This window comes from Arctopsyche grandis, chromosome 6 (assembly GCF_051622035.1).
Source record: "Arctopsyche grandis isolate Sample6627 chromosome 6, ASM5162203v2, whole genome shotgun sequence".
NCBI lineage: Eukaryota > Metazoa > Arthropoda > Insecta > Trichoptera > Hydropsychidae > Arctopsyche > Arctopsyche grandis.
Window position 1 is genome coordinate 7,650,262 of NC_135360.1, and position 27,340 is coordinate 7,677,601.

A 27,340-nucleotide genomic window follows, 5' to 3' on the forward strand; every position below is an offset into this window, starting at 1 on the left:
GCGCGAGTTCGTGAACGCTGCATTTGAGGAAATATGTTTTGCTGTTTATTCGGGGGAAAGTTCACGCTGCTTCTTTCTATTTAACGTAATCAAAACATGATATCCGTCAAAATAAATACATGACAATACTTTTGGTAAATGGATTATTCCGCAAAAAACGATCTCACGCATGTCACTAAAATATCGTCCACGAACACATATCTGGCACTCGAAATCTCGTTAGTGCAATATTTCGATTGATGGAGTTTTTGGGTGCCAGATTTTCCGTGATCGAGGTTTTAGTGACATGTGCGAGATCGCTTTTGCGGAATAATCACCGAACCGTACTTTTAACCCTTTTAGTCTGCATCCAGCGGCGGTTTAGCACCCCAATTTTGGAACAGTGGGTTTCCAAATTTTTTTCAATAAAATTATTTTGATACTATGTATTATTTTATATTATTTTGATACTATATATTATTTTGAATATATACGCACATTTTTTTTTCGTCCAAGGCACTATTATATGAAACGTCATTAAATTTTCAAGATTTGTACAATTTTTGATAAAAATTATTAGATTAAATAAAGGGTTTCTGGAAACTTTTGATTTTTAACAATGGGTTTTCGGAAACCCATGGATACCATTAGGGTTTCCATATAAGCCCATGGAAACCAATAAGTGCGTGTTAGGGGCACTCGAATCTTGAGGGCCCCGTAATTGGGCCTTTTATATCAAAATTTACTACTCACAAATTATTATCATTGTCCAGAATACGTTCGTAAGCCAAGAATATATTCAATTTATACCTATTTTACGTAGTATTTTAAAATAGTACCTATTTAACTCCAAAAACTGTCAGTGTTTCAAGTACATATAGTAAATAAATAAAAAAATATGGTTTTGTAAAATCCTAATGAAAAACCATATAGTGAAAAGCATGGTAAAAAATCATGCCAAACCATTTTTTTGACTGAAGTGGGGGCCTCAAATTTCAAATGCGCCTGGGGCCCTCCATTTACTTGAAGCCACTGTCTGCACTTGTAGTTTTCTTGCTATAAAAACAATATTGAAGTTTTATTTCTACCTTTTTATTACATACACCCTCATTTCTATAGTTACTTCATGAATTTTATTAATGTATTTCAAAAATTAAAATTCGACTTTACAAGTTGCTTCAAAGCGGTATTATGGTTAGAAATAATAAAATAATACGATACTTTTTTTTTCTTTTTACAATTCAAGCGGCTTATAATTGTACTTTGGGCGCAAATGTAAAATTTCCCGTAATTTTCGTATGTTTTCAGATCTTATGTGATGATTGGGTTTCACGAACACGCTATAATAATATGTGTTAGTATTTGTATGCTGGAAAATATTGCTGTAACTCAATTAACTTAAATAAATCATCTATATTAAATTGTGAAATATGTATTAGACTCTTTATAAATAATTTTAGGTATTGTTAAACACGTTGTTTTATTTTTTATAATATAATTTAATATCATAATTAAACTGATAATTCGAAAAGTGAGTTAAGTAATAATAAAAATAAATAAGAGAATCAAACTTGATTCTTATCAGATTTTTTCAAATAAAATATTTATGTACATATGTACATATTTGCGTGAATGGTCAAACGCCATCTATATAGTAATCATAAAACAATTTTGAAATATACTTTCTTATTAGAATAAAAAGTTTGAAATTCAAATATGTGATTCATTTTCTTTCTGCGTGCAAATTGCGTTGAATCAACAGGCAGTTCCAATTTAAGGAAAAAATATCGTAAAACATAAAATATGCAAAGATGTATACGTGCGCGTGGAATATTTTCGAATACTATAAATTCCACGATACTACTTTTACATGTAATATGTATGCAATTACAAGTGTGGAAAATACATTATGCAAATTAAATCATTTAAATTTTAAAGTCTTAACGGTTTAACTTCGATCGGCAGCTACATAGTTTTAAAATTTCCACCGAAATATGCCTATTTCACAACTAATGTAAAACTGTGGCGCCCGAGAAAATTGAGTAGACGCATTTGATAATAAAATTTGAAATTTATTATATTGTGATTATAAAACTAAGACCTAAAGAAAAGATTTTTCTTCTTATACTATTATCATAATACTAGTTGTCTGTGTGCACATAATTGTGCACTCCATTTGATCGGCCGAAAAAAAAAAGAATAAATAAAAAACAAGGATTTTTCTTCAAAAAAATTAATTAAATCTTAAATATTATTATTATATGCCACGTCTCTTTCCACGATTCCAAGGGGAGAAAGAGAGACGGAGCATGGTGAGTGAGTACTTCATAACGTGCATACCAAAGCCCACACTATGCCGCGTCTCTTTCCATGACATACGATTCTAAGGGGAGAAAGAGAGACGGAACATGTAAACTAACATTCACACGCACGCATTAGACGATTATTATATACGATTATAAAAAAAGTAAGGCTTTTTTTTGTCATGTAACAGTGGAACGGCGTTCCGGCACCTTTTTCATAGTATTTTCAAAAGTAATTAGACGAAACAATGTTCGCGCGTACAAAATGACATCATCATCATCATTTACAGTCATTCGCCATCCACTGCTGGATGAAGGCCTCTCCAACACTCTTCCACTCATCTCTGTTTTGCGCAGCTCTCATCCATCTCACCCCGCACATTTTTCTAATTTGATGCACCCATCTTCCTTGCGGTCTTCCTTTTACCCTTTTGCATTCTCTGGGGTACCATTCAAGTACTTCTTTTGTCCACCTGTCATCCATCCTTCTAGACATAATTCGTCAAAATAGCAAAATTCGGTATGGGAAAAGCTGTTTTAATTTTATTTAAATGATATATAAATATAACTTTCATTGGTAAAAAGCTTTTTTTTTATATACCCCAGCCATTACACATACATATATAGGTATAGTTGAAAATTTTACTTGGCGCCTGGTAACACAGTTTGGGTGTCGCTGATAGTTTAATATTTCACGCGATTAACACGCAAACATATACACTCCCATACGACGAAACTTGTGCTGCCAGTTTGCTAATTCGTATTCGAGCAGAAACGGCCAGATGACGGAAACAGGTTTGCCATTCGAAAGGTTACGTCCGAAAAATAGTGTGTGTTCTTCTCTATTACATAAAAACGAGAAAAATAACGAAGACGAGACCCCGACCCGTCCAGACTCCACTTGAGCCCAGCCCGTGGACGATGGCCGTCGCCTCGGAGGAATCCGACAACAGGTAAACCTTTGATATAACTAACTTTTCCTCGTATAATTTTAAGTTTTCGCTAAGGCTATGATAAATAAGCCTTTTTGACATAAAGATTTTATTATTTTTTTCATTGCATTTATCGGAATTTTTGCTCATCACGTGATTTCAGTAATGGGTGTGTTTCATTGTGTTTGTTGCTTCTTTAGCGTTAGCATATGAAATGGCGCCATTCGACTGACACAGATTTCGAGCCGCGCGTCTTAACACATTGTTACACGACCATATATGACTAGACTCGAAATAAAATTGTTATATTTGGTAGCTAGAATTATAAATAATAAATGGGTTATATTTGTATCAATCAAATAGCTTATTAAAAAACAAGGATATTCAAATAGGTTATTAATTATAATAAACACGAGTAAAAAAGTATAAACAAAGCATTTTTTGTGATTTAAAATTAATAATAACACCTCAAATGATTTGGCTTTTCTATGTTTCACTTCTTAATCGATTAGAGCTAATATTCCTAAATTCCGATCGTTGTGAAACTTTGCCATTTTTAACTAACAAATACTAGAAACGAATAATAATAACTAAGGGAAATGCTACCTATAGGTCAAATAGGCAATAATGTGGAAAAAAAGAGAATTTGACAATGTTAAAAGATTAATATTTTTTAATTTTTAATAACCATACAGTGGTCAATAACTTGGTCGTTTCATTTTTTTTATATAAATTTTAGATTATAATATTATACAAAAGAAAAACACGTAATTTTAAAACTATGATTCTAGTTATACTTTCCTTACAAATTTATTAATTTAGCATATGTAAATAATTTTTTTCCTGTGAAAAATTTCCTTAAAAATAAATATTGATACAGACTCATAGGCGTACTTTGTAGATTCTACATATTATATGTATTATCTATGTTTATTTTCAATTTTGACTTATTTTTTTGTTTTAAATTACTGGTTTTAGTGTTAATCGACCGCCGCCAATAATTTCAAAAACAGTTTGGCCACCCATGATGTAGAAGAACATGGGTATTTCTGATCGTAATAATGAGAATATAGTAACATACCCAATCACTGTATGTACATACATATTTATCAGTGCGTCGAGTAATTTCATATCAAACAATACCCAAACATATTCAAACCGGCAATTACATGATTTAACATATGCATATAGATATTAATATAAACCGTAGGAAATATGGCTAAAGCTCAGGTTTGAATAGTAAAGTCAAGTTCTAAATCATTGTGTAAAAGATCTTCCGTTTGAAATCTATCCGTTTTCTGTTTACAATATTTTTTGTGTCAAATATGTCAGTATAGTGCGATCGCATCATCAGTTGCACAATTGTCGTCGGCGTACGCGGCCAGCATATAAAGCACGTTAATTAACATCGAAACCATTGTGAGCATCATCTTAGTCAAATTTACAAGGTCGTTGGCGGTCAACTTCCAGTCGAACATCGGCGACGGAACAGATTCCGATGACTTCTTTTATTTTCTAAAAAAAAAAACTTAAAGAAGAAAAAGAAAATACCGAATTGGGACGATGAAACCCACCTACCTCTCTACACCCATACCGACCGGGTTATGTTTATAGTCTCAGGCAAAAACAAGTTGGCATTGACATTGCGATAACATCATCATCCGCTATTGTGTTAAAACTTTCAAAATGTCGTATGAACGTCTGAAGATGTTTCTGTAAAAAAAATCTTATATAATAATTAATTTCACATTGTCATAAATCCAAATGCAAAAGTTTTTTATTTATTTGAATTTATCATTAATATTATAATATATATCCATTTGTAGGGATATATATTATACCTCTACGGGACCGAAAGTGAAACGCCAATATCGGAAGGCAAAGATCGAAAATCGAAAGATCTTAAGTCGAAAGATAAAAAACGGGTCTCTCTCCTAGTCGTACATCCTCACTTAATTTGCTCGAGGAGGATACAACAGGAACAAGAGGAACAGGCATTTCCTCCCGTATTCTGCGCGCGCACATTAAACAAGGCTGTATGACAAAAAGAGAGATAACTTCACCGCATGCCACTCATATATATTATATATACATAGTACCGTTTACCATGCACCCTTTTTTTTTGATCTTTCGATTTTCGATCTTTGCCTTCCGATATTTGCGTTTTCGGGCGTTTCAATTTCAGTCCCGTGAGGGAGACCGCCATTTGTATTAAATATATTATATTAATATGGATTTAGCATAGGAAAGGGATTACGCATCAACGGTCACTTCTTTAGTCACCTTTGGTTCGCAGACGATATAGTTTACGATACAGACTAACACAGCTGGACAGGGAAAGTAGGAAAGTAGGATTAAAAATTAACGTAGATAAGACCAAACTAACCGTCAATAGTTATTGTATGCCTGATAGCATCTCATTAGATAATAAAATAGTTCAAGTAGTAAATGGTTATTTGTATATGTAGGTCAAATAATTGACATGTCTAGTAGTAAAGAAAAATAAATAAAGAGACGTATAAAACTAGGAGGAAGTGTATTTGGACGAATGAATGTTGTTTTTAAATCACTCTGCCTGAAGAAAAAAAATTTCGATCAATGCGTTTTGCCAGTGATGACGTATGAATATGAAACTTGGACATTGAATGCCAAGATGATACATAAATTCCAATGCACTCAAAGAAGTGTGGAACGCTGTATGCTTGGCATAACGAGGAAAGATAGGAAACGGAATACGTGGGTGAGAAGTATGACAAGAGTAGTGGATAGAGTGAAGAGATTGAAATGGCAATGGGTGGGCCATTTGGCTAGAATAATGGACGAAAGGTGGACAAAAGAAGTACTTGAATGGTACCCGAGAGAATGCAAAAGGAAGACCAGGGAATATGGTTAGGGAATAAGGGAATAACGGTAAGATGGATGACAGTTGCGCAAAACAGAGACGAGTGGAAGCGTGTTGGAGAGGCCTTCATCCAGCAGTGGATGCTGAGCGGTTGTAGATGATGATAATGATGATGATGTTATATTAAAATAAATAACTATTTATTAGATTCCTTACAAAGATAAACTGCAGTTTGGACACCGAATTCTAAGAATAGCAAATTTTTAGACCGCAAAACAAAAAAATAGACTTTGGCGCTAGCTAGCGATTTAATAAATTATGTGAAGGTGAGCGTAGGTCATTCGAAAGGTTGAGAAACACTATAGTATACGTTAATCTTCAGGTCTAGACTGAGAAGGGATAGTGTGCATATTGGTAGATATTTTGAAGTTGAATTCAATTTTTTGTAGGTTCGTAGGCGTTGGAAAAGTTTTAGAAGCTGTGAGAAGTATGTGGATATATTTGTATTTAGATTCAATTTTATTTCATTTCTAGTATTGCGTCAACTCAATTAAAATTCATATAGAAAATTTAAGATTCGGCAAGTCAACATTATTTTTATGAGTATATGTATTGCCTTAATTTGCACTTAAATCACTTGATACGCGACATTATAGAATTCTAAGTATAATTGCTTTGAATTAGCCGTTCTGTGAATTACATATTTGCATTAACATTTTTTAGATATTACATTTAAAAACCATTAAAAATACTTGTGTTAAAACTGGAAATTATTGTCGATGTTACATAGGATTTTTTTAGTATATAATAAAAGCGATAGATGTCACTACAATTTATTGAAAATATTTTCCTATTCATATTTAATTTAAATTTGTTGATTAGAATTATTATTTTAGGAACTGCTGAATTTTCAAGGAATCTTAGCTTAGCCTCTCCTAGGCTTTGTCTGTCGTTTTATTTGATTTTTCAAATGTAACGCAAGTTGTGTTTCAGACATAGCCTGTTAGAGGTTAGGTTTTTCATTCCGCATCTCAACAATGAATAAGAAGAGGTATGTAAAAATTAAAGGTATATTTATAAATAGACAATTTAATGTCAAAATAAATAAATAAATAACATAAAATTACAGGAATTAAATAATAAGTACAAAAAAACACTACTGAATAAATAATTCATGTTATTTACATTATATTTGGTAACGCTAATTCCGTTCTATGGTATCGAGTACACTTAAAGTTTCTATTAACTTAAAAATGAATAATCAAATTCATGCATAAAAAACAGAGATGATAAATCTCCCAAAGAAGTACATTAAACTACAATACTTTTTTTCAGTTATTATATATTAAAAATTAATATATTTGGTACGAATACCATTTTGACAAAAATGTCATCAATGTGCCATCTCTGATACAAATTAAAATCGAATACACGTAACAGTACAAACTAAAACATTAAAATATTAATTTATATTAACAGTTAGGAATGTTTGCTTTGATGTACAGCGTCGTCACCGATGATGATTTTCATTAATCAATCATCAATTTTGGAGATTTATATTGAAATTCTAAGCTCACACATCTTTCATTTTCACATACAATTATTTAGAATTTCAATATAAAAGGTATTTTTTATTATATAAGTAAAATGATATGCATATAATCTACCAGTCGATATTGTTAATATTGTATTTGTATATTAAATTAATTAAAATAGTAAAATTCACACATTTTCAATATTATATAAGCTATTTTTACTGTAAACTATTCAAGTTTAAGGTTCATAAAATGCTCTCTTCAATATCCACTACTATTAGATAGGCTCCAATGAAATGAAACTTAAGCCATCGAATCGGTGGGCAGTTCGTAGAGCTGCTATTCTTTATAATACTTTATTTGAATACGATCTAAAATTCACATCCGAACTGATTTCAGCTAAACAGCAGGTGCAGTCGGCTCACCGGTCCTTATGTAGTGTCCGTACGGAGTGTTGATAGATGAGGGACCCGGCTGAACAGCGGTGTAGCTCAACTGAGGTTTGCCGGAGAGAGATGTGATACTGGGATCCAGTCGACTCCATGGTTCGTGACCACCACCGCCTAGTAAAATATATGAATTATAATTAAATTTAATTCAATTCAAAGATTTAAAGGTATAGTTGATGCATGATGAATCACCTTGGAAGAGTGAACCTAATCCGGAAGCATATCCAGTAGGTACTTGCCCGTGGACATGTACGTGGACTTCTTTGTGCGGAGACCAACCATGATGGTCGAGGTGATGTGGTTCATGGAATGCTGATTTGAGCTTTGCAAGTCCGGCAGCCATCTGAATTAAAAGATTTAAATTTTTAAAACAATTTTGTTTGAGATATCTTTATAATTGATATTATTTAATTGAACATATTTCAGTTTAGGGATTTTGTGTAATCATTTTTATTATAATGCTTTATCTACAGTATATATGTATGTATATGTCACAGTGAAATTATATTTCAAGTGAAAATATATTTTCAATGACGTTTCAGTGAAATCATAACCAGTTACATTTTCAGGTTTGTTTTATTCATTTAAAATTAGATTGTTAGGGTTGGTATTATTTAAGGATTAGGATAGGTTAGGTTAAGTAAGGGTTGGCCCTATTCATTTAAGATTGGGTTGTTAGGGTTAAATTTATAGAGTTAAACGTTGTATATTCATTGTTTGATACATTTTCACTGCCTGAATTGGTGAAAATATATTTTCATTAGTGAAAATATATTTTCACTTGAAGTATGCTTTCACTGTAACATATACATAAAGTATCTATAGATAATATTGTGATCCTGAGAAATTTTGACTGATATTAAGTATGTGTCATCTGAATGATATACATACATATATACTGGGCCGGTGCAATATGGCTAAATTTTCAATATGGCACTAAATGTCCAGAGACTTAGCGCCGTCTATTAGCCTAGAGGAAACATTGGTAGCAAACAGTATATATATAGAAGTTTTTTTATTTTGTTATTATGTTCTTACGTTTTGTTAGCAGTGTTTTAGCTGTGACGTACATATGTATGTCGTATCGAAATTATTATACTATTTCGATACTACGGCGAGCGTTGTCGCAAACAGACACACAGAATAGCAATATTATAGGTATATATGATAGATGATAAATTACTCTAACATTATTAGAATTTAGGTGTAATAAATATAATAATACATATATTGAAATATTATGTATATACATATGTGTATAATAATGGAAGTACGAAGGTAAAATTTTTAAGGAAATCAATTTGGTGGATTTTTCGCCTATATTGAATTTTTAAACATGTAAATAAATTAACTGACAAACTTTTCTATACAATATCCAATGTTTCTACAAATCGTAATTGGCTGGTTTAAAATATGTATTTTAAGCTATGTACTTTTTATGAGAGGAGAAAACATTTAACATTTTGAAGGGTGAGATAAAATAAGCCATGATGAGATAAATAACGTATACATGGTAAACTTATACATGTACCATATTCATTTCAAAGTTCTTTGGATTCTTAAATTATAAAAATAGTGTATAAATACTATTATAAAATAAGATATCAAAACATAATATGCGCATGATATTTAAAGCATGTTTTCATATTGTCAACTACTATTCTATTGAGTACAAATAAACTAGTGTATGTATCTCAAACTGGGTTATATTATAAAAAAACTATTTTTTTTGAATACTTATGTACAAGTATACAATTGACCCACAAAAGTAAACTGCGGTTTTATTTCTCACGTTTACCGAAATTTAGCAAATGACCACTGTGGTAATTTTTGCCCAAACATGTAATAACAGACAAACATAATGTGTGTCACACGTTACATTCGATAGTGGTTAATATCATAATATGCATATAACATAACTTGTTTGTTTGAATGACACACTTTTTTATAAATGTTTTTAGCATTTCAGCTATGAAAACTATAATGATATAAATAGTAATACATATAGTTTGCATTCAAAAGAAGTAAGATAGAACCTTAAACATGAGCAACATTAGACCAATGCCGACAGCTTTCACGACGAGTATAAATGTCAGTACTACAAGTGTCGAAATTACACCGAGTTTGAACATCACTGGAAGCAAAGCAGCTTGTAGTTGTTTGATAGGTCTTCCGAATGTACGTCCCAGACCTGAAAAATGATAATGATTATTTTTGATATGTATTAATGAAATGTTTGTATTAACTTAACAGTATGGGCGAAAAATCAAACAGGGAAGAACGGCACGTCGTGTGCTTGGCTCCCTACTGTGGGGGTTCCCCTAAATTTCTTCAAATATGGGATGCACCGTTATCGATCACTGTCAGCAAGGATAAAATTTTACCGAAAACACTCCAGGGGGTGATTTTGGGATGCCACATTTTTTTTGCATGTTTAAATGTCTATAAAAATACCGTTTGCCACGTTCTTTCCTGTGTGATTTCGCCATATATGTCATCGGTATACTGGCAGAAGACGTTAAGTCAAAAATTGGATGTTTTGAATTTGTTATTTTGTAGATTTGATTTTTTTCGAATTTGTTAAGTCAAAACATTAATTAGAGACCTACGTCAAAAAATAGAGAGCTTCAAGCTTCTTGATTTTCGAACAAATTGATTTTCTCAAAATAAGGGTATTTGACTTAAAGCTTTCTGCTTTTCTTCCGATGATGTATTTGATTTTGAAATATCAACTATATTTAAAAAAAATTTCAGTCAATCTACAAGTAATTTTGGTAGATGTAAATAATTCTATTCTATTTTCGGATTTACATAGTTTTGCATAATGGATCCAACAAACATAAATAATATTTTGATAACTCTAAATTTAATTTGTGGAATTTTATTTGTACAGAATTACAGTCAAGACAATTTTGTTATTAAAACTTAGATGTGTTTGTAAGTATTTTAAGCAAGCTAAAAAAATGTAACGAATGTTTTTATTGATTGATATTGATAATTTTGTTAAAAAATATTATTTTTTAAATGATGGAGCTTAATTTTATGAACTATTTTTTTTATAGAAATTTAAAGCTATTAAATATATATTTTTTTGTACATGAAAATATTGAAAAGTAAGCTACAGAAACGAATTAAACTCTACATATTTCTCTACCATTATTAAGGAGTATTAAATTTTACTGTCAAAAATATGAAAATAAAACAATGCAACACTTCAGAAAACTTCATGGAAAATGCTGATTTTTCCGCACTTAAAAATTATGAGCTAGAAGATCATAAATTTTATTATAAATCCCAAAAACTCTCAATTATTGTTTTTACATATAATTTATTTATTCACAAGTATTATTATGTAGAAATAAAATGCAATTATTAACTTAAAACATTACCAAGGAAACACGGGCAATTATTTAATAATAGCTAATATTTTAATAATTTATTTTTAAATATATCTTTATATTATAATTCAATTGTCTATTAGTGTTGTTACGGTAACATAATTAAAAATATATGTATGTATTTTATATATCAGTGCATTGTTTCGTTCGGGATTTGCTCGCGAGTGTTTGTCTTTCATTATCGTATCATTACACTTCCGAATTGTGAATATATACTTTATATCGATTGAATTAAATATCCTTCTGATATTATGTGCTGCACATCTTCAATTCAACAGCCATGGTTCAACTTTCTGTTCAAGTAAGTACTACAAATTTTGGGCTTTTTCAATCTAATTATATTTTTATATACTTTAATTTGTACATTTTGTATAAAAGACAGTTTAATTAATGAAATATTAAAACATCCATAGGCACATATGTATATGTGTGATTTTCACCGTTAAAAAAAACGAATGAAAAGCGTTGTAATTAAAATTTGAAATTTGTATAGAAATACTCGCATACATATCGTAATTCTTTTAGTGTAATTGAATTAATTAAATAGTGAAGGTGCCCTTATTTTGAAGTAAGCGAATTTCGAAATTTAGGGACTGTGGTAATGTCGTTATTATTATTTGAATTTTGCATTCGTACGTGTTGTTGTACATATAGTAATACATAAAAGATTAAATTAATGATACAATAATATATGAAAATTTTCAAGAAAAAAAACAAGTGAAAATTTTTTAATTAAAATTTAAACAAGGATTATTATTCAAAGTCGTATTTTAAGACTAATAAAATATTACATTTTATATAAAATATTTTAGATAATTTATTATATCCATACATATAAACATTCTTCTCACATCGTTAGTGTTTAATTTGATTTATTTATTTAAATGTATGTAATGGGCATTTTTAAGTGTTATTTAGTGTTGCATTATAATGCCGTAAAACGAATCGACTATTCAATTAACCTCATATTTTTCTTCATATAACATAACTTGCCACCTGTACTGCTGAGATTATTTTTTATGACTCTTTATATACATATTTTCAATATAACATTCAACAGATTTGACTAAAATTTTAATTAATTACATATAGATTAGTGGTTAGCATATAATGCTTTGAACAGAGTTTGAACAGAGATTTCTGCTGGCTAGAACTTGGATTTGTGACTCCAGGTCGATCGTTTCCTATCAGAGTTTGCCAATTTATCTGATTTTCATTGAAACGGTTCCAAAAAATTGGCTACCTAACCCATTTTCTCGCAAAATCTAGAGTTTTTAGAAATCTCGAATTGTATAAAATGCTGCAAATTTACAAATTTGACCATAAATGTCTCTGTGGATGTTAATTGATATGTATATACTTTGTGTTATATAATACTACGTAGTATGAAATGTAAAATGTTTCTGGCCAGGAAGGTGCATTGGGGTTACCAGTTAGGCCTTCCTGGTATAAATTAAAAATAAATATAAAATTTAAGCACATACACATGTATGTATATATATGAACTACATAAATGTATAATTTATATTGTATTATATAATTCAAATGCTAATTTCATATATAGCCAGCAGCATAGCTCGGACGTTAAGCTTCTGCTTACCGTCAAGAAGGTGCCGGGTTCTATCCCTGAATGAAAATGAATTTTTCAGAGTATGCTGTTGGTCAGACTTGGATTTGTGACTCCAGGTTGATCGTTTCCTATCAGAGTTTGCCAATTTTCTCTGATTTCATTGTTGAAACGGTTCCCGGAAAAAAAAGTTGGCTAAAAATCCTTCCTACCTACTATGTCACCACTATTTGAAATTTGATGGATGTACAATAAAAATTTATGTACAATTCATAGATGTCTCGTTAATTTGCGAGTTTTTTCAGTGTCTCGCAATTCAACGACTTTTAATAAAAAAATGCTGCATTTGTATTTGTAATTGGCCAGGAAGGCGCATTGGGATTTACCTGTAAGGCCTTCCTGGTATAAATGTAAAATAAAAATAAAAAATAAAAAAATGACTAATCATCCTATACATAGTAGATAGTTTTTCTTCTACAAACTTTTCCATTTTATTATGAGCAATTTTTTTATGATAGACAGATTTGAATATATTTCAATACAATCTACCTATATACATATGTATGTTGATAAATGTTACGTTTTGTTACATTCACAAGTATTGTCACGAATTATATACATATGTATAGTTTATATGTACATATGTACCCATGTAAATACAAATATATGTACAATTACGATTGAATCGAGCTTCCTTCACAAACTTAACTGCATGTATGTATGTAGGTAATTATGCAACATTAAAGTAATATTATTTGAATATTAACGATTCATCGTTTTTAACCCAAGCCATGTATATGAATATAGTAAAAGTAAGCTACATTTTACAGGTGCAATTTTTCTCTGACGATGTATATTTTTTACAGTTTCAATTTTCGGCATACCGTTGAGCAATTATACGATCCCATAGTACACGTCGGTGATTTTTGGGTAAACGAGTTTTATTTGGGTGTTCGATCTTAAGACGAACGACATCCGATGTACATATGTATGTATGTATGTATATACTTGGTTGTTGTATAAATTACAGACGCTTGACCGAGTAAATTCGAAATTTCACCGAGTGTTTTATCCGTTGGTAAATCGGCGATCGGGTAAACGATGATTTCGTATCTTAATTATGCCCGTTTTCCTCGAAAAGAAATCGAAATTGTTTGTTGTGCGCTCTATTTTTTTTGCACGGCGTCGTAGAACGCTTTCGTTATTATTATATTTTACTATTATAATAGTTTGGAGATTTTCATTCATGAGTGTGAACAAATATCTAAGCCTAGCCGTATAAAAAAGTTTCGTTAATGCATAAAGCCGAAATAGAGAGGCTCGGACTTAAATCGTATTTTATTTTTGATATTTGAAACTTTTTTCAATTACATACATATGTATAGGAAGTCTACCATAGATATAGAATATTCTTGAATGTTATATATGTATGCTATTCTATATCTATGAAGTCTACTCATCATTGTTACAATGAGTTTGTTTTTAAAACGTATGTACATATGTTTTTAATACGAATATACGTACATACATACATACGTATGCATAAGTGGCGAGAGAAAATTCGAGCTCGGGGAAAATTTTTATTTAGTGACAAAAAAAAATATTGTGCGTTTAATATGTATGTACATATGTATAAGTACTTGACTGTTTATGTCGAATTTCGTCGAAGAATTGGTAACCCCAGGGCAAATGAGAATTTGCAGGCTTCGCTTAATTATTTTAGCCGAACTCCATTTTCCTTAACTTAAAAGTAGCCGAGAATTTTCAGCGTCTCCCCCCCCCTCCTCTTCTTAGCCCTGTACGTATATATGTATGTATATTGACATACATATATGGTTATGATGACGCGTTGGATTAACTTGTCATGTCATCATGGTAAAATATTGATTAAAAAATAATTGAATACTTTGTAATAGTCAATATCAATTTACATATATGTATATGTATATACATATACATATACATACCTACATACATATGTATATGAACATATGTATGTATATAAATAGTACATTTGAATAGGCAAATGTAACAAAACGAATACACAACAGTAGTTTTAATTATTCTCGATTGTTCGAACTCCAAAGCAAAGGTTCATTTAGAAACCTGTTTGTTTTATTTTCCTTAATTATTTTTCCTACACTCCATCGATGCCTTTGAATATTTGGTTTGGTTTTCGGACTTGCGGATTTAAAATGGAAATTGTTTAACCAATTTTAGATGTCATCTTCGTTTTTTCCATATATGTACATAGCTTAACTCAAACAAATTTACAATTATGTCTGTACGTAGTAGCAATATATGAAGTTTTGTGATCATGTGAAAAGTCGAAATCTAGAATATTTTGTATATGAATGCAAAATTTCAGTGCATGTTGCATTTCGATGCGGTGCAAACGAACGACAAGCGCCAGACAGACTGAAGCACAGATTAACGACACGTGTACCTTATGCGTGCGCACTGCTCGCACTTACACTAAGCGAAATCTACCCGAAGTCCCGACATACACCTACCCTGTATACGTTCTGTGCTTCTGATACTTTAGTTCCGAATTTTGCCTTATTAAACTCGCCAGAAAGATCCAACTCAATTTTAATAATTACCATTTTAATAATTGCATCTGTGCACATCGAAAGGTTACTCGTCATCTGATGTGCAATCTATCATTCGTGAAGTTGACAAGTGCGTTTAAAGCAGCCAACCAGTTGATCTATGGTTCAGTCTGTCTGGCGCTTGTCGATCGTTTGCACCAAACCCGTTGCATTTAAACTTTGCTTGTGTTTTTAAATTTATGATGTCATGACGGGTTGCTCCTGAGCGACATCCATGGTTTTATACTTGTACATATATAAATTTATAGATATAACATTTTGAAATCATATTCAAATGGTGGTGACATAGTGGACACGATGGTATTTGCCAATTTGATGGAGGAACCGTTTCAAAAATTAAATCAAATAAATAGGCAAACTCTGATAGGAAACGATCGACTTGGAGTCACAAATATTCAAGTCTGACTAGCAGCACTACAGATTATGTTCGGAATAAATTCTTTTCGATCGAGTTCAACCTATAGGATTGAACCTGGTAACCTCACAGTGGTTATGCGAGCTATGCTGCTGGCAGCTTCAGACTAAACTGACAAGAAAATAAAATCAATCCACACTATAGGTACTTTAATTTGTATTTGTAATTAATCATACGTAATATCAATAACAGTTTTGTTCAACCATTTGAGAAGTTACCTTTTCAGGATAACTGTAAAAATGTTTGTCATGTTGAAGTACTTACATTTGAAATTGACATACATATGTATGTATACTACTTTAAAATATCAATGGTGCTTAGTCACTCTGAGCCTCTGAATATTTGATGCTACTATTTTTATTATGTACCATTTTTGTATTTGTAAACAATTTTATTATAAATGTAAGTCTGTATTTCAATGACTAGCAGAAATTTTTATTTCGATAGGTTTTAGATCTTTTTGTGTTGGTTTCTTAGCGGTGTTGTTCTAATAATCTCATTTTAAAAATCATTTATTAAGTCACGTAATAACAAACAAAATATATATTTACTCACCCTTTTCGTTTAAGCTTTTCATGTACCCTTTCAGGTACTTCGTAGTAGTGAACATCAAACTTCGCACTCTCTGTTTAACTATTTCGTGATTGTTTTCGTTCAAGAGGGCCGATTTGTATTTTATCACTGTGCTATTGTTATGCGGCCTGCCACTATTGAATAAATTCGATGATTCGGTGCCATTTATTATGTGTCGTTGATTTTTAACAGTTTCATATCCGTGACACGTGACCATCACGTTCGCGATGAAAATTACGACGATGACGCACCTCGCCGTTGACGCTTTTTCGGGTATTTTGTGGCTCAACAGCCACTTGATTATATCCTTCACGTCCATGATTGACTGAGGTCACAACTGAAACAGAAAAAGAACGACGATGTTGATTAAATATATCTATATTTTTTTAATGGTTTCTTTTGAATTTGACCCGGAGTTTGCAGTATCAATGCATTCAAATTTTTCAATGTCAATTGAAAAATTTTTCAATGTCAATTGAATTATTCAATTGATTAATTGATCTTATCGTAGTTGTGAAACTACGCAAAAAATATCATGCGCATTTATTCTTCTCCAATAAAATATCTGAAATAAAAATGCGGTCGACATATCAAAAAACATGCCGAATACAACAGATAGAAAGTAATTTGACTTTTTATCGTATTATTTATTATTATTTTATATTGCTAATGTCTGAGTTCGTTTCTTTTCTTATTGAATGTATCGTATCATAGATAGATAAAAAAATGTCGAAAGAAAGCTAAACGGCATATTATAACAAAATATTATTATAATATGTACATAGTTGTGGATTGTATTCAAATAAAAGGTAATAATTTTTATTACGGATTAGAAATGGAAGTAGACATTGAATGAGTGAGTAATTTTTGATGACTTCATATTATAATTCGAGTGCTTTTATGGATCTGTCCGAAAGTGGTGCTCATTATATTACATTTGCGTTTGTCTGTATAGTACGTACATTTGTGAGTCACGAGTGTATGAAAATCGTGATATCATGAATGAAATTTTCAATTTCGTTTTTTTTTTCTCTCTCTCCACTTCCGTCTGTGCGTATGTATGTATGTACGCACGTTTAAGTATGTATGTACATATATGTATGTATTGCGGTGTAACGGTAAACAAATAAAAGTAAAATTGAGACACGCGATTGTGTTGCACTCGAATCGGTGAGATTGAGGTCAAAGTCATAGGTGCTTGTTACTCGTACGGATGTGTGCGGTATGGAAACTGTTAATTTCGCTATTGCCAAATTTGCATCGATATTGTAGTCGTCGAACGATCGATGGAAAAGCGATTTCTGTTGTTATATTTGTTTGCGTTTTCGTATTTCAATTGGTGCTGTACCCGTCGATATTCGGTGGATGGTTTTGAATAGGAATTGATGAGTATGTATACATTTGGCTTAGTTGTTCATGTGTGTGTCCATTATGAACATTTATAGTTTGCAATTTAGTACTATAAATTTGGTTTGCTACCTGATATACAAACTTAAGCCGTATACATTTTTATAAAAAAGTTTTGTTTTTTACTTTTAGACGATTCCTAGCAATTCGACTAGTTCAATTAAATGCTTAATACTAATAACTTTCTTTGATGCAATGAAGCACAAATGTCTTAATTTTGTTTTATTTACAATAGGACTTGCATATACATACATATCCATTTTTTTGTTAATTATTCAGATTAAATTTTGAATTTATACATATCTACATATGTATACAGTGTCCAGTCAAAACCGCTCGGTCAATAAGCGCCCAGATATAACCGCCCCGACATTACCGCGCCGCGACAAAATTGCGAGAGCTTAAACCGCGATAGACATAACCGCTCGGCGACATAACTGCTTCAGCAAAAACCGCGCCATAATCTACTGTCAGATGCAAATTGCGCTCGCGAGTTATTTCGGTATGGAGTAGTATCAGTTTCGATTTGGCTTTTTTTGAAAATAAAAAGTGAAACGACAAAATTTAAAAACATCCAAACAAACCGGTGGTTGCATTACTAGATGAGCGGACAGAAGGCCGCAGTTTGAAAAGGTTTAGTCAATATGTGCATACTAGACTCGAACAACGGTTGAAGGTATACAATTAAGGCAATATACTTGACACTTTATATATTTTTTTTATTGTCTTCAATGTTGTATTACGGTTAAGCGTAGTCCAATATGTTTTTATCACTGGATCTATATACGTATGTATTGTAAATATTTATACATACATATATGCACATATATTTTTAATGTTAAGAAGATGGCTTAAAACATTTAATCTACTTATGAAGTAATTTAAAAAGATAGTTTGATTTAATAAGTATTTCATGGACATCCAATGAAAATTTAATCCATAGTTGTGGGAAATTAAGCATTACACAAGTATTTACATATGTACATATATATTTGAAACAAGGCAAGTCTGAATACTTATACATACATAAATATAGCCAATATATGTAGGTAGTCGTTATATAGTCAATATATATGTATATTGACATCGTATGTGACTATATACATATGTATTTATGTACGTCGTATAGTCATACAAAATTTTTTTGCTATTCTACTTGCATTTGAAACGATTGATTCTAAGGCTGTTGATTTGATGGTCTGAATATAAATTGTGAAACATCCCGTATAACGTTTATGTACTAGCATTATTCAAACCATTTGGCAAGGACGAGTTCGATTCTGCATCCAGTCCCACCCATACGACATCAAAAAAAGCCAAATCGAAATAGGCTACTTGCATCTGACAGCGGATTCTGGCGCTGTCTTGTCGCCGAGCGGTTTTTGTAGGGGTGGTTTTGTCGGCGCGCGCTTATGTCTGTCGCGGTTTTGGCTCTCGTGGTTTTGTTGCGGCGCGGTAATGTCGGCGCGGTCATTTCGGGGCACTTATTGACTGAGCGGAAAAGTCGGGGTACCACAATATACACCTTTCAATTTTGTGATATCATTCGTCTAAGAATCCATTTGCAAGATGTATATGATTGCAATGATGATAGTAAGTTTTTTTAATGAAAAAATAAAAGTAAACATGTAATAACTAAAAAGTACTTTTTTATAAATCTATAATTAGTTCAAATACTAATGTCTATAATTAGTATTTGAAGTCACGCGAGATGGAATTTTGACATCTTTTTTTGTGAAATTAAAAATAATCCTTGGAGTTTTTACTGTCAATATTTTCGATAGTCATCGAGTTTATTCAACTTTTATCAAATTTCCAAGTTATAACTTTGAAAGCGAATCAGTTTTTAAATAATATGTGTTAGCAGATTCAGAGATGATTTCACAAAAAATTATATCGTCATCATCATCATGTATGTATGTACATATATATATGTATTATATCCATTAACCACCCACTGCTGGATAAAAATCTCTCCAACATGCTTCCATTCATCTCTGTTTTACGCAACTCTCACCCCAAATTTTTTTTTTAATTTATTTCCGGCCTTCCTTTCACCCCTTCACATTCTCTCGGGAAAAATTAAAATATTTTAGAAATTTTCTCAGAGGAGCTGAGCTCGTGTCATACTTCTCTCCCACGTATTCCGTTTTCTATCTCTTCTCGAGCATACAGCCAGTGGTGTCACCCTAATGGTTTCCATGGGTTTCAGGAAACCCGTTGTTAAAAATCCAAAGTTTACGGAAACCCGTTATTTAATCTAAAAATTCATATAGTTTTTGTCAAAACTTGATTTTAAAGCTTTATTGAAAAAAAATTGGAAACCAAAATTGTGGTGACACCACTGCATACAGCGTTCCATACTGATTATAAAAATTATCTAGACATATGTAGGTAGGTAAATAGCAAATGCTATCGAATTTAAAGTCAAATATCATAATATCATGTACTAAGTAAATATGTATGTATGCACATGCCTGTCGACGATTGTATTGGTTGCATATTATATTTTTTCTATTCAAATAAATTTAATAAAAAAACGAATGATTATTTACAATTCGATTCGCCATGTTTACGCTGATTACAAATACTAAGCGAAACCGGGTAAAGCAACTAGTATTATATTTAATGATATAATATAATATTTTTTCGATTGATGAGCAACGTGTTCATTAATTTACAGTATGTTTTTATGAAATAGAAACCTATAGGTTTATCAAATTTGATAAATACATATGTTTTATGTTTTGGAAATGAAATTAAAAAAAATCATAATCGTGTTCTTTCCTTATTAAAATTTGTTATTTTATATGTAATATTATTAAGTGTTGCGGGGGCTAATTACGAAGGCATATACATACCTTTTAAAATTTGTCAGTTCTTATAGATTCATAGAAAGAAAAGCTTGAGGAAAATATTCGCAGGTTGGGTAAATATAAATATGTATGTAGATATGTACAATAGTAATAAATTATCCAGAGTATGGAATATTCCATTTTTATGATTTCAAGTTGACATTTTTATTGTCTGTCGTACATTTTCACCTTTATCAAACTCTCAATAATGGCAAATACAATACAATGGACTGCTTGTAGATAGATATTACACAATATGGTGCATATTAAAGAAACAAGTTTAAAGTGAACCATAAAAGTCTAAATGCTTCTCGGCGTACATACAATGCATCATGAATTAGTACGAAATCATGTACAGTTATTCTTAAAACGCGATGGCCCATTCACCCCGATATTTTAACTATTTTTCTATGCCTGTTCTATTATTGCGTGAGAATTCAATAGACGGTGGACAACGTTACAAAAGTAAAAAAAAATGCTTATTTTCTTTTAATCGTTCGATGTAATGCGATACTATCGCGTGAGATCTCGCAGTAGATGTACGAAAAGTAATGCAACCCAAGTGATGAATCAAATTTGTCTCGCTTCCAACTTAAATTTCGGATTATATAGAGTGTAAAATAAAATTTTGATGTTGGCTGTTACTTTTTAAATGGCATGCACTGATGCACTTTAAATTTTTCTTTCGTTGATAGTTTCATCACCATGGCAACGAGGCTTTTTTTGTTTTATTTCATTTGTATTTTATTACAAACTTGCTGAATTGCCCAGCTATGCTCGGACCGGTAAAATTAAAGCATGGAACTTTTTCAAAGTCCAAATAGCAAACTTTTGATTTGCATATCAAACAAAAGTTTATCTTTATGTAATAAAAATGAAAATTTGGTATGAAAAGAAGCAAAATAATGTTTTATCAAAAGATATGTCACAAAAGTGAGAATCATTGATCAGAAATATTTATTAAATAATTGAAAAAAATATATATGGATTTAATGGTATTTTAAATTCCAATTTTTAAATGTAATATACATATGCACATATGTTAAAATACAATCCATTTGCACATTATGAAGTAAATATTTTTATATAAATATTCTTATTTCAATACAGTGCAATTTCAGATGGAATTGGTTGTGTTACTTGTCAAACACGCTGAACAACTGACTTTTCGAACTGTCATTATAAATTACACTCATAGAATGATATTTTCATTTACCATAAATCGTTGAATTCAATTCAAATAATGTAGTAACTTGAAACTCGCTAACCCACGTGGATTGCTTTACTAATAGAGCGTGCTGTATAATTTACAATTTGAATTTCAATGTAAGAACTACAATAATAAAATAATGCGTATGAAAGATTAAGGATCACTTTTTCCCGGAAGTCTTAAAGCAGTTTTTCGGTCAGTTCAATGCACTCGATTGCATTCGACTGTTTTAGTTTTTTTTTTATTCACTCAAACTTTTAAAACGGAATCATCCGCGTGAAAGTGAGCGAGTATGTAAGTAAGTAAGTGCTCTAAATAATACGATCTCGTCCGTTTAAATTAGTATGTATGAAATGTTGACACACCGTAGGCAGGATGAACGGTGACACTGATTTTACTGCGGCTGTCGGAAGGATGCCAAGAGATAACAGTAATGCGAATCAAACTGATAGTTACCCGGTCGTCGTTTGGTGCATAAATATGTGACGAATTCCTCAGCCGGACCGTTCGTTTCGAAGATGCTCTCGGGTGTATGAATGTATAATAATATTGTATTATATGTACGTGTGGAGAGACACGTTTTGAGGAGCACTCGAGAGAAGTAACGGTAGATACAGAAGCGTGGTTCGCGGAAGAAAGTCGCGCTCTTACTGACCACATAGAGAGCAGAACCTCTGATTATAATGGAACCAGGTGGTGCACTCACACACGAATACCGTCTAATCGAAGACATTGTCCGGTGATTTGACTGCGGTGTGACCAACACGCGACTTTCGGGTGGGTGGACCGTTTTGACGTGGATTTGCGTCTGTCGTGAGGGTGTATGCATGTATTGGTGTTGGTCGCTTAAATGGGTCGCCTTCTTAGCGCAGCTTTTAATTCGAAATTAGCTCTTGTACACGTGTATGTACATGCAATATGACTAAAAAAATGTGCATTTTATATATCGCTAGTGGTGTTACCCGGCTTCGCTCGGTATTTGTAATATATACCGCTTAAACATGACTAATCTAATATTAAACATTTTATTAAATTTATTTGAATAGTTTTATTTTATATACAATTTATTTGAATATTCATTTGTTTTTTTTTTTATTAAATTGACTGTCGCGAACAAACAAACATACATATATACTAAGTCTCTTTCGAAATTATATGTATACCGGAATCCGGCGGCCCCTCCAGCACCCTTCGGGCGATGCGGTGCAAACGATCGAAAAGCGCCAGACAGACTGAACCACAGATTAACGACATGTATACATACCTTATGCGTGCGCACTGCTCGCACTTACACTAAGCGAAATCTACCCGAAGTTCCGACATACCTACCCTGTATACGTTCTGTGCTTCTGATACTCTAGTTCCGAATTTTTCCTTATTAATTTATTAAAAACTCGCCAGAAAGATCCAACTCAATTTTAATAATTGCATCTGTGCACATCGAAAGGTTACTCGTCATCTGATGTGCAATTTTTCATTCGTGAAGTCGAGAATTAGGTTTAAAGAAGCCATTCAGTTAATCTGTGGTTCAATCTGACCAGTGAAGACGTTTCTTGTGTTTTTTTTCTCCTTCTGGATTCGTTGCGTTCCTTTTGAACAAAAAAATCTCTCCTACCCACATCCACAAAAATGGTAGAGACGTTTTCATCAGAAGTTCATTTAAGGAGCAGTATGTTATTGTTGACCGTAGCAAAGCTCAACGCCTCAGCATGTGCAAAATACTGCAAGAAAAGCAACAGTCTGACCCGTTTATAATATTATATATTTATTTATACCCGATCTTATCACCGGAGACGAAAAGTGGGTCCTTTACAATAATGTGATAAAGAAAAAAAATTGTTTATCTCCAAGCCATACCCCAATTCCAACCCCGAAACCAGGATTACACCCTCGAAAGGCGTTATTATGTGTGTGGTGGGATTCAAAGGGCATTATTTATCATGAAGTGCTGAAACAAGGCCAAAGGTTAACGCAGACGTTCATTGTGAACAGATGGACAGGTTAAATGCAAAACTCCGTGAAAAAAGACCCGCTCTTATGAATCGAAAATAATTCATCGTTCATCACGATAATGCCCGGCCACACGTTGCCGATGCGACACGAAAAAAAATCCAGGATCTTGACTGGGATCTTTTGTTGCATCCTGCTTATTCACCAGACTATCACCTTTTTCGCTCTTCGTATTCGTATACAAGGGGAAAATATACGACAACATCGAAGAAGTGAAATCGGGTCTCTTGGAGTTCTTCGAATCTAAACCGAATTTTTTTTTCGAGAAATGAGAAATGAAATGATTTGGCAGATAGATAGCAAGAGGTCATATGTAGATTGTTGTGGAAATTATTTTGTATAAAAAAAAATAATAAATAATTAAGTTTGAATTTTACTATAAAAACGACATTAATTCCGGGACGACCTGACACATACATAGTATATGCATATATGCAAAGTCTCTTTCGAAATTATATATTAGATTTAAATGTCAAAATCGACAATTTTAAAATGTTTAAGAGTCGTCGGTAGTTTTTTTTAGTCGACTAATTAAAAAAAAAATAGTACACGTATCAAGGACATGTTTCGGTTTATAATTTATGTAACGTGTTACCAATGCGGCCCATTTGCAATTTGCCCCGTCCCAATAGGATACCTGGTCAAAATCCGATGTGTGTTTGTCATTCATTTTATACATATGTTTGTAAATACATATATAAGACTATATTATATTTTATTGTAGACTCTTAAAAAATCATGATCTACATATGTATACGGTGAATAGTGTTTTGGTAATTTGTGTTTATATGTAGCTGAATGGTATAGACATCGTTTTGTCACATACAAGTTTATTTTGCTAGAAGTTATGCGTATGTATGAAATGTTGTATAAAATTCCGTTCATAAATTTGTATATACATACATATGTATGTATGAATGTACATAAAACTGTTGTTCATGCCAATGATGTTTGTAAAGGAAATGTAATAAGAACTAACAGTGAGATAATTAAGTGTTTGTAAAACAGCATCAATATTTGAATTTGATGAGTGATTTGTGTACTGCTTTGGCTCGCGCGACTTCCGGCTGCAGCACTCGATAGGTTTGCTTTTTTTCCGTCTACATTATCTTGTATTGGATTCTATATGATATTCTATACCTAAATTTTATTTTGGGGTGAAATTTTAAATCTACATATATGCACATTCATGTTGGTTGATGATTTTTGTGATGAAACTATGTGTTTTACTCGATTCCTACATATTTATCAGATCGTTTATCTGTAATACTTAATTATCAACGTAATACTTAATTGTAATACTTAATTATATACTATTGGGATATTATTGCGTTTTTTTTTATGTTGAATTGAATGAAATGAGGAATGTACAGTTTCTGTACATTCCTCATTTCATTTAATGTACGAATGTACGTCTTGACGTCATTTGTGGTTTATTTTGGAAAAGTTCGGTTTATGATTGTGTTATTCAAAAAATTAAATAAAATTTTTGCTAACACATTTTATTCAGGGTTCTGAAATTTTCAATTAGGATTTTTTTTTGTCGACTTAATAATATTGAGTGAATAATGTTGGGTTAGGTAAGGTTCAGTTTGAACTAGAATTCCTCGACCGGTCGATATGTCATTATATCAAACTTGACGTACATATTGATATGACAATGACGTGCCAACGTTGAACTAAAAACTTGGTCCACGCGGGAGATCAAATCGCTCAGATTGAATATGTTAATTCGTATTTCAGACATCATTTAAATTTTAAATGTAACGACGAGAGTGCAAATACGCGCTGCATTTAATTGAAACACTTTATGTATAAGTATAAATATTGCATTAATTTTTATTGGTCATAAATCAGTTCAATTTAAGGGCCTCTAGCATAAAGGCGATCGATATGCGCGGGAAGCAACGATTTCACCGGTAATATTGAGCAATAGTAATGAGCGATCTGAGATGGAAATGATTACATCGGATGATAGGCCAGTTTCGAACGGGTCGAACGACACGAATTAGGTGTTTATAGGTGTTGGAATCGTTTTAAGACTCCCCGCGTGTTGAGTGTTAACTTTTTTCAATGGATTTTACGTACAAGTTTCGATTGTTGCATTTTGTGGCGAATGTTTACGTTGGATGAGATTGAATGTGTCGAAAACAGGAAAACTCAGTGGTGACTTGTTTTATTTGATTTTTAGTCTCACACTTTCGATGCAAGTCTCGTTTGGCGTTTGTTTTTGTTTTAGTGTTAGTACGATATATTTGTGATAAATAAATATTTGGTACGTATAATGTAGGCACGTGATGTTTTTATATTTAAATTTATGTGAAAATTGATGTGTGATTTTGTCATTTAGATATATTTTATAAATTTTAGATATTTAAAAAATCGTCACATTAAAAAAATTTAAACGACGACGCTTTTTTTTGTTTTTTTTTTAGGATTACTTTCAATGCGGAAAACGGACAATTTCGCACACGACAAGCGTTCACAATACGTCTGGGCTTATTCTAATAGCTACTGACCCAGTGATCATTGTCTGTTTTATACATTATTTTTCCTGTATATATTTTTAGTATTATCTTATTTTAACACTTTACTGTCCGCTCACGCGTATATGCGTGAATAAAAACTTTGAGTAAAAGTCCGCTCACGCGTATATGCGTGAATAAAAACTTTGCGTAAACGTCCGCTCACGCGTATATACGTGAATAAAATTAGCTTGCGCTTTGTGTACATACACGCACACAAAAGCAAATTCCCATACATATATGTATGCATACATATCTATATGTGTGTATTTATATCTATATGTATTTATTTTAACGCTGAGATGATCTCATCATCGGTTAAAGGTCATCTGAAAATCTTGATTTACTTTTTTTATATAATAAAATTTTTGAATTGAGAAAATTTTTTTAAAATATTCTTATCATCTTAACGATATAATTAATTGCAAAATTTAAAATGCAAACTCAAATTAAATTTTAAAATTTGTATATCGTTGTTAAAAATTATTTTTTAAAAAATTTGAATATTTAATAATTTTAAAATAAAATTAGATCAAATCAAGATACAGTTAATAATGTATGTATGTTTAACTTTAAGCGAGAAAAAATCCAAAAATATTCCCATCGTTTAAATGCTTTCAATTATTCTAAAATTTAAAATAAAATACTATAATTTTTTGACTACAGTAACCAGTTTTTTTTATACAACAAAAAAAAAATTAAAATATTCCCACCGTTCTTATACAAAA

General features: G+C 31.7%; 1 protein-coding gene across 1 annotated transcript; it reads right to left on the reverse strand.

The window, feature by feature from the left end:
- Positions 1-5,467: 5,467 nt before the first annotated feature.
- Positions 5,468-22,729, reverse strand: LOC143912558 (uncharacterized). The gene is made up of 8 exons (XM_077431844.1): positions 22,534-22,729; positions 16,588-16,942; positions 10,077-10,231; positions 8,233-8,383; positions 8,017-8,154; positions 7,242-7,302; positions 6,694-6,745; positions 5,468-5,497 (listed from the first exon to the last, which is right to left on the reverse strand). The coding sequence occupies exons 2-8, from the start codon at positions 16,922-16,924 to the stop codon at positions 5,468-5,470; spliced, it is 924 nt and encodes a 307-aa protein (XP_077287970.1). The 5' UTR covers positions 16,925-16,942; positions 22,534-22,729.
- Positions 22,730-27,340: the final 4,611 nt, after the last annotated feature.